This window comes from Epinephelus lanceolatus, chromosome 11, assembly GCF_041903045.1.
Source record: "Epinephelus lanceolatus isolate andai-2023 chromosome 11, ASM4190304v1, whole genome shotgun sequence".
Taxonomy (NCBI): Eukaryota; Metazoa; Chordata; class Actinopteri; order Perciformes; family Serranidae; genus Epinephelus; species Epinephelus lanceolatus.
The window spans coordinates 9,224,496-9,237,858 of NC_135744.1; the positions used below are offsets into that span (position 1 = coordinate 9,224,496).

General features: G+C 37.6%; 1 protein-coding gene across 2 annotated transcripts; it reads right to left on the minus strand.

The window, feature by feature from the left end:
* Window positions 1-10,413, minus strand: npm1a (nucleophosmin 1a). Of its 2 annotated transcripts, XM_033633546.2 has the most exons (11): window positions 10,251-10,410; window positions 8,565-8,644; window positions 7,076-7,195; window positions 6,238-6,331; window positions 5,919-6,034; window positions 5,762-5,829; window positions 4,188-4,242; window positions 4,020-4,100; window positions 3,783-3,884; window positions 3,593-3,667; window positions 1-1,304 (listed from the first exon to the last, which is right to left on the minus strand). In XM_033633546.2, exons 1-11 carry the CDS (start codon window positions 10,297-10,299, stop codon window positions 1,254-1,256), a joined length of 891 nt encoding a protein of 296 aa, XP_033489437.1. In that variant the 5' UTR covers window positions 10,300-10,410; the 3' UTR covers window positions 1-1,253. The 2 variants fall into 2 exon arrangements, with proteins under 2 accessions (XP_033489437.1, XP_078028350.1); XM_078172224.1 differs by having other exon boundaries at window positions 4,020-4,242; window positions 10,251-10,413.
* Between the last annotated feature and the right edge of the window lie 2,950 nt (window positions 10,414-13,363).

The window sequence follows — 13,363 nt, forward strand, 5'->3', positions numbered from 1 at the left end:
TTCAGTTTTTTCTTTTTATTTAATCAATCTTGGTATAGTCCACTCAAACCCAGACAAACTTATACTTGTTTTTCAAGAACGTGGAATGATGTTCTGCTTTCACAGGCCTCATGCATCAACATTTATAATCTTATTACTATAACTGGTCACAGGAGCACAAAGGCTGTGGCCTCATTAAACTTGAGTACAGGTGGGAATTTCTGGGAACATCCTTTGCAAACCCTTGTTGGAAAAGTTATAAGTAACTCCTTAATAAAAAAAAAAAAAACTCATTTGCAAAATCCATCATGCATTCAGTCACTCACAGAGCAAGTACATAACCTTTGGCCTCCTGGCTGGTAGTCATGGCGATACAAAGAACCCAAACAGGCCACAATCTACAAACAGTGCTGAAGTGTGCTCCACTTATGACACCATGTCTTCAGGTTAATGCAGCTTTCTGCTAAACACCAAATGGTTGATTACTTCTGGACGGTTGATATGTGAACAATTAGAACAAATCTTTGAACTCTGATACAGTTTTAAGTGGACAGTGTGTTGTCATGGGAACTTGACCGTAGGAATCTCAGATAGCATAAACATTCAAAACATTTCACAAAGTGCAGTTTTTACATCCATGTTGGACAATACTTCTACTAAGACAAATCAATGTTGCTCAATCACCATCAAAACGTCTGCTTTACCAAAACTGATACATGTCGTCACCATGGCTAACATCAGCTGAAGTTTTATTGGCTGTTGAAAAGTTTTAGTTTCTGGTGCTGCTTTGTTGCTGGTCTTGTCTGCACTTGTGTGCATAATGGTCCGGTGCTTTTTTTATTGTTCCTGCATGAGGCCAAATTAATCTTTACTGTTTACATTTAAAAAAAAAAAAAAAAAAAAAAAAAAAAATCGCATAAAGACATATCCTCCATATTCTGGTGCCAACAATCTAGTGATTTTTATTTACACATTTACAAATATGCAAATTTGTAAGCTGGTTCTCCTGGGGTTTAATCAACAAACCATATCATTTTTCTGCCATAATGAGAGTGTGATGGAGAAGGAAGGACACAACCATGCAACAACACAGTGTGCCGTCAGCGTCCATATCACTGTCTCTCTCTAGTGTCTTTAAACAGGAAGGCAGGTGGAGCTGGATTGGACTTAGAATTAATGACAAGTGTGAGGCACTGAGTTTGGCTTCAGAGGGTTTGAGAGGTGCTATGGGCATAAACAAGTCATAAAAAGAGACAATAAAATCACTGAGACTGTTATTTGGCATCCATCATCGTCTGTCTCCACTTCCACAGCTCCGCAATGACCTACAGAAAGAAAAAAAAGAAAAAAGATATTTATTCATTTAGAAAGAGAGAATCAATACCAAATGAAATGTGTAACCCATTACTTTTCTGATCTGCTCCTGCACCATAAAGCTATTCTATCACTTTCCATTTAATGGATTAGAAAAATAGATTCTGCATATTTATGTGGAATCTGCAGGCAATGGGACAAGATTTGTAGGTTTCCATTTGTAGTCAGAGTTGTATTGACCAATAAGTTTGAACAGCAGGTAAACAGTCCATGTAGAAGGGGGAAAATGCATTGGCCACAATGCTATTTAGAACCAATCTGCTATCATATGACGACAATGTAGCTTTATATTAGCTTTTTTTGTTTGTTTGTTTTTTTTCAAAAAAGATCTGTTTAGAGAGGAGCCAAAATGACGGGTACATGGAAAAGGGAGGTCCTGGCTAGGATATCTGCTAGCTACACCAGTTCAGCCTAAAATACTGAGACTTGTGCCAAGATGCTTATTATTTTCAGACTGAATGCCAATGGGTTCCAAGTTTGAAAAAAATGTAGACTTGGATAGATTGATACTTTATTAATCCCTGTAAGGAAATTGTTATACAAAGTACAAGTACAGGTAGATACTTTAACCCTTTTTCAATCTACAATAGGGACCACTGTTTTTTTTAATTTCAATGCTAAAACCATTATTCATTTAAGACCACTGGTTAACATTAATCTTCCTGTCAAATTCTTCAGATGGGAGGGCCCATCAGCTTAGTGCAAATCAAGCAGTAGAATTTATGACACATTACAGCTTTAAGGAGAAGTCTGTATAGCCCTGTTTCCACCAAGCAGTATTGTACGGCACAGTTCAGTTTGGTACGCTTTTTTCCCCATTTCCACTGTGAAAAGTTGTGGATGGTACCGTCCCCATTTTGGGTACCTTCTGTTGGGGTAGCTAGCACACAGATCTGGTGCTAAAAGGTGGAGCTGTGAACACTGCAGTCTGTTGATTGGTCAATTGTGGATGCCCTGCTCAGGGCTGAGTTGTTGCTGGTTTTGAGGCAGAAGCCACTGTTCACACCGTGGAGAGTTTTATTAGTAGACAATAACTAAAAAGTGAAAGGATGTTTTGCTGCCACCTGCAGCAGCTGGAGAAAAAAATAACTTAATTCACTGGGATGTCTGCCTCCCTTTTGAGTTGGAATGTTAACTTGTAATGTTATTCAATGCATTAAGGCGAAGACATGAATCAAACAATACGCTGTAAATTTCACTGTGACAACTATGACCATTACTTTAGTTTGTATCTGACATACACTATTTGTAATGAGTGGATCTTCAAGCATTTATATTTATATTAATTTCTACCGGGTTATGTGCACTGCATATATTCTGATCCTCACTCGCAGAAAAAAAAAAACCAAAGCGTTGCGAAGCATCATTCCTGTGGGCTCCAGCAACAATAATCCACTGAGTTTACCTCAGAAGGACTAAGTGCACGATCCCGCTGTTTTTAAATATCACATGGAGAGAGACTCTCACTGCAGCCGGTTTTATTTTGTTCTGAAAACGTCAGCGTGCAGCCTCGTTCTGTGGATGATAAACAAGGTGCAGACTTCCATCTGTGTCACTGTTAATGAAGAAATACAGTGAGTGCTGGAAGGACCAGTGAGTGACAACAACCGCACCCACATTTTAGAGTACGGTTTGTGGTGGAAACACTTAATGGACCTCGAGTCTCAGTACAATGTCTAAAGGGTTACTTTTGGTTCCAAAGGTATCATACCGAAAGTGTTTGGTGGAAACAGGGCTTATGTGTAAATGGTCCTTTGTAAGTTAGCCATGACCCAAGGTTCAATTAAAATCAGACAGATGTCAACTCAGAAATGAGAGGCATCAGCAGGACCAAATTTATTTATGTTAACTAGGGATGTACTGATGTGAAATTCCGGGCCGACACAGATGTGTTTTTTTTGTAGTACATTATGTTTTGTTATTTATTCCCCCTTTTGTGCCAAGGAAAAAAAGAAATCTTGCTTATAAAAGATAAATAACTCCACTGTTTTAAAGTCATCCAGTCCTTCATTACACAGCCAAATATGCATTTAAGTGGAGAGAACATTACTTGTCCATGAGTTGTCATTTCAGCCACCAACTGCTAACAGCTAACGTTAACTTGCTCCAAATTTAATTGAACTTTTAATGACCAATGAACTCAAACAAACAAACTAAGTTTCCTTTGAAAAAATTCCAAGATAATTTAGGGCATTTATGGGTGTGTAATATTGACAGGCATCGCCAATTTGTACTTTACCTTGGTGTCTGCCACATTATGACCATTCTTCATAAAGTTCTCAAACTTGGGCTGAGATTTAGGTAGCTGTACTCCCTGTAAAATGGAAAGAATTACAAATGAGCAAATTTAAATGTCTAAAAGGCACACCATGTTACTCTATCAGGTAATAAAATAATTCAATTTAAAAGGAACTTTCCAGAACACTGACCTTCTTCACTGTCTCCATCAACTTGGCTTTAAGATCAGGAATTGTTAGGTTTCCTTTGGGAGTTGGTGGAGTTTTAGCCTTATCACCTTTAGGACTCTTTTCCTACAATGAAAATTACATTTAGATACATTTCATAAATATAAAATATTAATATACTGACTACTACTACGGTTGCCGTAAGTCCCCACATGCTATTCAGTAGATACAAAAGACCCAGATTATGAAAACGACTGTCACCTGCTTTTTGGCTGGAGTGTTGGGTTTGGGACTCTTGCCATTCTGAGCAGGGGTTCGTTGCTTGGATGGTGCTGGCTTGGCCTGTAACAAATAAGCAGCTATTAATAAGGAAAGGACTCCAAGGCTCTTTAGCTGGAACTGACACATCTGTATGAGACTGGTGCTTGCCTTGACAGGTGACTCTTCTTCCTCACTCTCCTCGTCATCATCATCTTCATCATCCCTAAGAAAACAAGATTAAAAAATCAAAACAAATCAGATAGAGGGTGGACTTGCATCTACCCATTATGAACCACGTGAAATTCGTCTTCTTGTCGAAGGTGCAGTGTTGGAGTGAAACTTGATACCTGGGGGGCTGGAGGAGGGTCATGGGGCAGCGGACTGGGCATACTACTTGTCAATCAGGTAAAAGGGGCGGTATGTTTCCTGAGACGTTTGCTTTCACACAAACTGTGCTTGGCCCGGCATAAAACACAATCCGGATTGATTAAATTATTTTTGGAAATACCTAATTTTCTATTTTAGAAAACAGTATTTTAGAACAGTGATAATAGTCTGGAAACATAAATATTTTTCCATACTTTATTTTTCCATTTTCCATACTTTTTAATACCTGGAAATTGATCAAATTTATTTCCATACTTTCCATACTTGCGTAGGAACCCTTGTGTCTTTTATCAATAAACTAATATGGCCCTCTGTGTGTTATAATCATTACTAGTGCTTTAATTTTGATAAAATGCATCAAGTGAAAACTGCAAAAGGACTCCTGCACACTGTCTAACTTGCAATATAAAATTTATTTGCGACGTTTCGGTACTAGACCGTCATCATCATGATGAAGGTCTAGTACCGAAAAGGACTCCCCACACTGTCTAACTTGCAATATAAAATTTATCCTGATGAAGGTCTAGTAACATCGCAAATAAATTTTATATTGCAAGTTAGACAGTGTGCGGGAGTCCTTTTGCAATTTTTTGGTCTTCTCTCTCCAACACATCTGTCTTATTTTAATAGATGTGTGAAGTGATTTCCTTTGTATTAAGTGAAAACTGAAATATTTCCCTGTTGTTTGGTCTGAAGCCAAGAGTTTTATTACAAGCAGTTGTGTTGCAAATCATTGCTGGTGCTGACACGCTATCCCTCTGAGAAAACCTTGTTGGCCAGATCATAAAATATGGCCAAATAACACTGTAAAGGAAAAAGGGACTTAGAGTAACTGACAGACAGCTTTCACTTTCCTTTCTTTCACTACTATGTTTCACAATTAGTCCAGTCTTCCTGTTCAGCTTGCTGAGCTGGTATGTTGAGAGAACTTTAGCAGCACCATGAAACTAAACTGGGTTGAGTGTGTCCCTTAACTTTTTGATGAACTTGATAATTCACTCAACCCATCTCAACAAAGCAGCCACTTGAAAAGTTAAACCCCCTGAAACCTAAGATTTAAGATAATCCAGGATCACGTTTTAAATTTGAGTTTAAAGTTTTGGTGCAACACAATTAAATTTAATCAAGAGTTACAGTAAAAGCCGATGTTTCATGGGAGGATTTAATGCAATCCTCCTTGATTTTAAGCTAGTTTTAAAGTTTTGTGCGTTTAAAGTTAAACTATGATTTAAAAATGAATCCTTGTTGGTGCAACCCAGCATTAGTGTTGAACTTTTGGACTCTACTGAGTTCCAGTTTATGTAACCTGAACATATTAGAATAGCCTGTAAATGTGTGTGGAGCTTGACACTTACTCATCATCATCATCGTCATCCTCATCATCGTCCTCGTCATCCTCCTCAATGTCCATTTTCATTTTTTTCTGTAAGGAGATAAAACGTGTGTTACAGTTACTTGAATTTTAATAGATTATTTTACTGTTTACAATGGCGAAGGAATGGAGAAACAAACCTGTGACTTGATGGCAGGTGAGGAGGCCGGCCTTTTCTTTGATGTTTTGACATCTTCCTCCTCTTCTTCCTCATCATCTTCCTCCTCTTCATCAAAAGTCTGATCAGCTTCCATCACTTTAGGAAAGAACAATTTAGAAATGTTTGACTAAGTTAAAACACTACCACCAAAACCAAAGGGATATGCTGTGCAATAAAAATGTTTATTTACACTTCAATTGAAAGTAGTGTCTAATGGATTAATCCCCATAATAACCAGACACTGAAAATAAATCCCTGACCAGTTAAAACACCTGGATGATCTTCTAAGAAATACTCACTGACGAGGTGTTGTCCACTGAGGTGGATTGGACCGGCACCTGCCCTCAGACGGAAAACTGCTGGAGGTGTGATTGTGAAACCACCGAGACACACCTGAAAAAAAGAAGAAAATGCTCACTTGCTTAGGGTTTGGAGTTCAACTATCTCAAGACAGCATTTGTTGTATTTGTTTCCAAAAATGAAAGGTATTAGCTTTTTGAGCCAAATAGCACTATTTAACCAACACCTACCTGCAAAATACAGGTTGGGCACTGGGTGCTACTCTTGTGTCTACTCTGTGCCAACTTTTAAGGGTGCAGAGGCAGGTTGAGTCTGAAGTTGCTAAGCGACCATAATGAGTACTGCATCAGAGCGTACTTACCAGAAATCCCAAGTTCACAGCTTCTTCCAGGCATTGTTTTTTAAGTGTGTATTAGGCCTAAAATGTCATCAGACAGATGTTAAGCTCTGGGTAGCCCTGCACTAAAATGATCAACTTCTCCATATTAATCATAGACTGATATTCACAGGAGAAAGGAAAGAAATCTGCTGGCTGTGATTGGTTCCTTGCCACGACATGTGGTGCGTGTTGCTGCGTTACAAAAGTTGAGCTTTGTTTATCTCAGGGCCCAGCTGTTGCGCCCAGCGAAAAGGTTCTTAGGAACACTATAGCGCTGAGACAGCATTGCTCTAATTTTTCTACGTTCTGCATGTCTAAATTCAAACAATAAATGTGAGGGCACAAGAAACAGCATGTGTACGGGCCTTAGACTTATGTGGGTGGCTGAAGAGACACTGGAACTCGAACACACTTTGTTAGTGCATCTGTACATGAGTAAAGATGAGAAGTTTACTTACACTTGGCAGGGTAGAGGGCTTTAGTGAGACGAGCGCTGCCTTGATTTTCTGACCCTCTGTGTCTTGTCCTTCAACCTCCACCATGTGAAGCTCATCTTTAGTGCTGGGGTCCACACAGGCCTGGAGAGGGTGAGGCAACAGCTGACTGTAACTCTGTTAACTTTCAGGGTGCCTGCACACCTGACCTATTTAACATTCTTTCGTTCTCTGATGTGTTTCTTGTTTGTTCGTGGTGTGAACAGTTGAAAAACAGAAAACAGTATCTACTGAAAAGTACCCCTAACCGTAAAGCAAACATCTTGTGTGTTGTCCCACAAGGATCAATCCTTGGTCCTCTTCCTTTTTGTTTTTAAAAACACAACCGCAGTATTCTGTGATAGTTTAAGTGTGATTTTAGTACAAAGTCAAAGGTGAACCCCTATTAAATCCAATACAGCCTACAGGCTCTACCTGCTTGACACCATTTACAGCATATGAGGTCCAGTTAAAATCTATACTATTAATGCTGACAATCCATCATTTTTTTCCCTGCAAACCCCAGAAAGTATGACTAAACACCTTGGGTTCAGTTATGTGCAGCACTTACTGTTGATTTGTATACTACTAAATGATTCAACAAAATGAGCGTGAGAAACAAAGTGACAGATGTGAATCAGACACTTCCTGTTCTGATAAGCGGAGTAAACTCAGTTGTTTCTACCCTAAAACTACTGTGAGTTGAAAAGACTCAACACTGACTTTGTTAGAGGGGCATTTAGTTATGACTTAAATTGCGTTATTAGCTTAGGCATGTAATTATTGCTGTAATTTTATCTAATTACATAGTTATTATTTTGCCAAAGAAAATGTGAGTGTAGCCTTAATAAAGCCAGAGGGTAGTACCTTAATAAACAGGCTGCTAATTTAAAAATTCATAACATTACAAGGGCAGCTACCATTACATTTAAACTACAATTAAAATTTAGTTTCACTACTTAGAACTTTATTTGCATGATTGATATTCAGCTTCTTGTGCCACATCCAGGAACAAGAGACCTTATTCTCCAATTGCAGAGTGGAGGACCATTTCTCAGATGCTCCTAATAGATAGTATGGGTCATTTAGCCATCTACTGATACTATTCTTATATCTCCATCACCTCACCGCAATTAGGTTTATTCAATAAACTGTCAACCTCTGTGCAAAATGAGTGAAATAGCCATGCAATATGAGGACATTTCTAATAGTTGCAATCTTTGTTCAAAAATTTAAAACAAATATATATATATATATATATATATATATATATATATATATATATATATATATAGATAGATAGATAGATAGATAGATAATTATATTATAATTTATATAAAATTCATAAAGTCAAAAGAGGTTTCATAAATAGCCAAAATGCTTGTCGGCCAAGAATATAGAACATCTGGCATGTTCTAAAAAACAGCATGTGTTCTCAGCCCTGTTAGGACACCTTGGACCTCAGGGTACTTACCATCCGTAGATCTAACTGATGCTCAAAGTCATCGTCCTCAGGATTGAACACCACCTCCTTTCCAGCTTCCAGCACACAACCTGATGAAAAGGTTTTAAAATGTGAGTCATTTGCTTAAAAAAAAAAATGTGTGGGGAGTGACCTCATCATAGGGTGCTCTACTTCAGACAGGCAATCATTTGTATGTATAGTGCTATATTTCAAATGCACACAAGAGGGAGCCATAGAGACTACTGAGTGTTCCCACATGGCCTTGACACAGGGAAACCCCTCTATCAGAAGAGATAAATAATTCTATGGCTGTCTGCAGCGCTTCATAATAGACTCAGGGTTTGACTAACAATGGTAGATAAATACCATGTTACTGCACTTCCTAAGCAGTTAGGAATAAAGTTTAAAAACAAAACATCAACATACAATGTGGCAAATTAACTAAATTTCACATCTCCTGTCTGAAACAATTCTCAAAGCAATATTCTGTTTCTAACTGACTAATTACTGAGCTAGAATAACTCCCATAACACATGGGAAAAGTGAAGGACTGAAAGGACAAAAACAAGGATAAACACTGACAAGTGCTAAAAATAAAATAAAATAAAATAAAATAGGACCTTTCTAAGAGCACAAGCCTATGTAGACAATGTGCACCTAACTAATATGGGATAAGATTAATATTTAGCAATTGTATTCAGTGTTTGTTTTTTTTGTATTAACAAAAATTGATATAGCACAGCATCACAATATTTTACATGGCAATATTGGATAGATACACAGATGCCAAGTATCTATTTTTTATTATGTAAATTATTAATACTGCAATACACATTCCTTTAGGGGCATAATTTGCAGATAAACAAAGGTAATAAATCACAGTATATTACAATACTCAGCATATCGTAAAACATTGCACTGCACTCAAGAAAAAAAAACAAAACTTATATTTTCCTTGGCTGCACTACAAATCACAGTCGTGTCTATAACTGCAGTTTTCATCCCACGAGGAGGGAAGGTGAGACTGGTAACGGGACGGAGAGGTGCACATGATCCAAAGAAATAGAGTGACTTGTTCGCGAATTCAGTCACAATGACATTATCTAAAAAAGAAAAAAAAAAAGAAAAAAGAAAAAAGAAAAAAAAAGGTATTGCATCATTATAATGTATAATTAGAAGTTAAGGGGTCTAACGTTACATGATGCACCCAGCGGAGGGAGTCAACAGGTCCGCATGTGTTTGATCCCACGTTGAGATGACTTATCGCGACTGGCTAAAACTGTCATGACAAATTTTAACCTAAAGTGTTAAGTTGATGAATATTAGAAGATGTAAATAAAAATATAATACAATTCCCAACCACGAAGAGAGAAAATGCTGGAATATTAACATTGTTCACAAAACATGAGCGCCGCCATGTTGGTAGTCAGACACGTGTTTAGCTGCAGCCTGGAGTGAACCCGCGCTGTTCAACACTCATTCAACCTCCTGCTACAATATCTTAATGGTTAACAATCTAATATATAACACGTTACATGTTTTGGTACGACATGAACATTACCTTTCATTACAGAGGAACAAACGCAGCTGAACAGCTACATTTAATGGGTTTCTCTTATCAGCAGTCAAACCTGAGGACACGCAGTTAATATTAAACACCATAAAGTAACATAAGACACGCAGAAGTTATCTCACCGTAAAGAAAGGTCTGTGGCGCCATTGATTCCTCGTCTAACCCGTTCATCTTTTCAGATTAAAATGCTGATAACCTGCTGCTTGTCTACGGTGGCGGTACAGCCAACTACTAACTTATACCAACCACTAACCAACGCGGTGTTCCGCCTCCTCTCTTCTTCGCGTCCTACTTCTTCTTCTCTGATTTAAAAGCTGAATGCAGAACAACGTGTATAGGTGCATACCGCCAACCACTGTAGCGGAAATGTAACAGCATGGCTTTGTGCCTCAAGTTCTAAGTAGGTTAAGATTGAAGAAGAAAAAAATGGAGGCACTTCAAATATTTTTTATAGTATCAGTAAGTATTGCGGAGACGTTATGTTTTAAGGTTTAAGGTTTGGCTTGGGGGAGGGACATTTAAATGGTTATATTTTGTATTTATTTTGAATATCCTCAAAAACCTAAAAACGCAGTGGGTTATGTTTTCTTTAAAAAAAAAACCTCCATAGCTAGAGACTAGGAAATATGGTTATTTATGGTGAAGGAAGAATTATAGAAAAGATATTAGAAAAAATATTTGTAGCTCTAGGGAGGGTCATGATAAAAAACAAAACATAATTAAAAAATAATAATAAGTAAAACAAAACTAAGACACAGCCGAGCCAACCCCTACTCTGATACGTAATGTACAGTCCCGAATGAATGAATGATTTGTACGTACAATCTTAATTGCAAAAAAGTAACTGTGACTTTCAAGCTTGTATCATTTAGTAGAAGTATAAAATAGAACTACAAGCAATTAGCCTAGTACTTTGTTACTCTTCCCTAATGAAAAAGTCACAGGGTTCGGCAAACAGTAAGGTTTGAGTTCAGTGTTTACAATTTTATATAGGCTAGGTAGCAGAGGTGGAAAATGTACTGAATAATTCTACTCAAGTTAAAGTATCATTACTTTGATGAAATTCTATTTAAGTACAAGTAAAGCTACCCTTCTAAAAATCTACTCAAGTAAAAGTAAGAAGTAGTTCATTTAAAATGTACTTAAAGTAGAAGTTACTTAGTTACTTCCAACAACTTGATGGGGGTCACTCCTATGCAGTGCAAAAATGGTCCAGGGGTCATAAATCCAATCCGAAAACTGGTTATTTTTCTACGATGAACCATAGAATTCAGTTCAATTTAGGGCTGCACAATATCATTAGAGCATCACCATCGCAATGTACTCTTGTGCAATAGTCACTTTGTGAGACTCGCAGTATAAGTTCATCATATCAATATAATATTAGTCAAAGGCAATATGCCGTACTTATTTTGCTGGTTAATACTTTAGGTTGTGAAGTTCTCAATTTCCATGACAGTTTGACTGTAAAATGTATATTTCATGCAAATACAGCCTTTCCAAATCCCAGATGATGACTTCTTTCCAAATAGAGCTATTCAAGTTATTGCAATACACTGTATATTGCAATACATATCGCAGTATACAAAATTGTGGCATTGTCAGTTTTGTCTAATATTGCGCAGCCCTCATTCATTTTGATTTCATATCCAGGTCAATTCATACACTTGTGAGTAAAGCATATAGGAGGAGAGGAGAGGGCTCCGTCTTATCGCTTCATAAACTAAAGTTATATTATTTTGAGCGACAGACGCTTCATATAATAACATAACGACACTATTTATCGTGTTATACGGTGAAACGTTTCACTTTATAACGTGATGACTCATATTGTTTACACAACGGCAAGTAATTTCTGTCTCTACATGGTCGCACCTTTACAATCCTCCTCTGCTCTCTCTATCTCGCAAGGCGGAGTCACACACACATGCGCGAGCGCGCGCACACGCGCAGGTGAGCATACAAGAGCGCGGCTCGGGCCGCATTTTGCTGACCTACAATTATAAACGGCACTGTGCACACGGGGTTTTCTTTGGTTTAGTTCATTTCAACTGCCGCGTCTGCTTGTGCTTCTGCCAAAGCACTCCCACCCTCCTCCATCTCTCTCTCTCTCTCCAGTAACTCGCCGGCACCGGCCGCTTGTTCTGGGTCAATTCCACATGAGATTTCCGAGATTCACCCTTTTGGTTTCCATTTAGCCAAAAACTTTTTTTTTTTACTCAGTAACGGATGTGATTTCAAATGTAGCAAAGTACAATACTACTACAGTCAAAATTTACTTAAGTAAAAGTAAAATTACAGATTTAAAAAACTACTGAAAAAAATACAAATTACACAAAATATTACTCAGTTACAGTAACGTGAGTAAATGTAATTAGTTACTTTCCACCTCTGCTAGGTAGTGTACAAATATGTAACATATTTTAAAGTCTGTATCTTTGTGGTTAGCACTCAGGGAAACACAGTCTACTGATTTTGGTTCTTTAATTTATTTAGCAAATGAACTTAGTTATACAGTTAATACAATGCAGAGTACTGTTAATTTCAAGCCCTCCTTTGCAATCCCTCTGATCTCTTTTCCTCTCTTACATGCAAAATAAAAAGTTATGATCGTAAAACCAAGACAGTACAAACGAAACAGCGACACCCAGTGTACCACAGTGTGCATAGCACAGCCCTGGTTCTGTTCAGTGGTTAGAACTGCTATTATTCCTCTGCCCATTGAAGATGGCAGATGAGGAAAAAAGATTGTGTGAACCATGTGATTGTGGGAAGTGGGAAGTGTACATACAGCGATGAATAAGATTGTGAATTTTCCATGAGATGGTTGGATGGACAAAACCCAGCTGAGAAGGTCAAAATTTGCAAAGGTTGTACATTCTTAATGTGTTTAAATTTGCTAACTTTGTTTCAAAAGCCTGGAAAAACGAGTGATATGTACTATTTAATTAGGATTTAATCTGATTTCTGCTGTATTAGTTTTGTTAATGTTTATGTCATTTGTTATCAGAGAAACCCAGTTTATATTTTTTGCCAGTCAGACCAAATTATAAAAGGAGTTGTATTTCTAAAGATGTCTATGTAAAGGTAATGATGAAGTTGGATCTTTATCCCTAAAGCTTTTCCAAATGTGATTGCTTCATCCAATTTGGATCTCTGATTGCAGGCTAAATTAATGTGTGGCGTTAATGTGCTCTGAATGTTAATTATATGGGTGAGAAATTACACGAGAAAA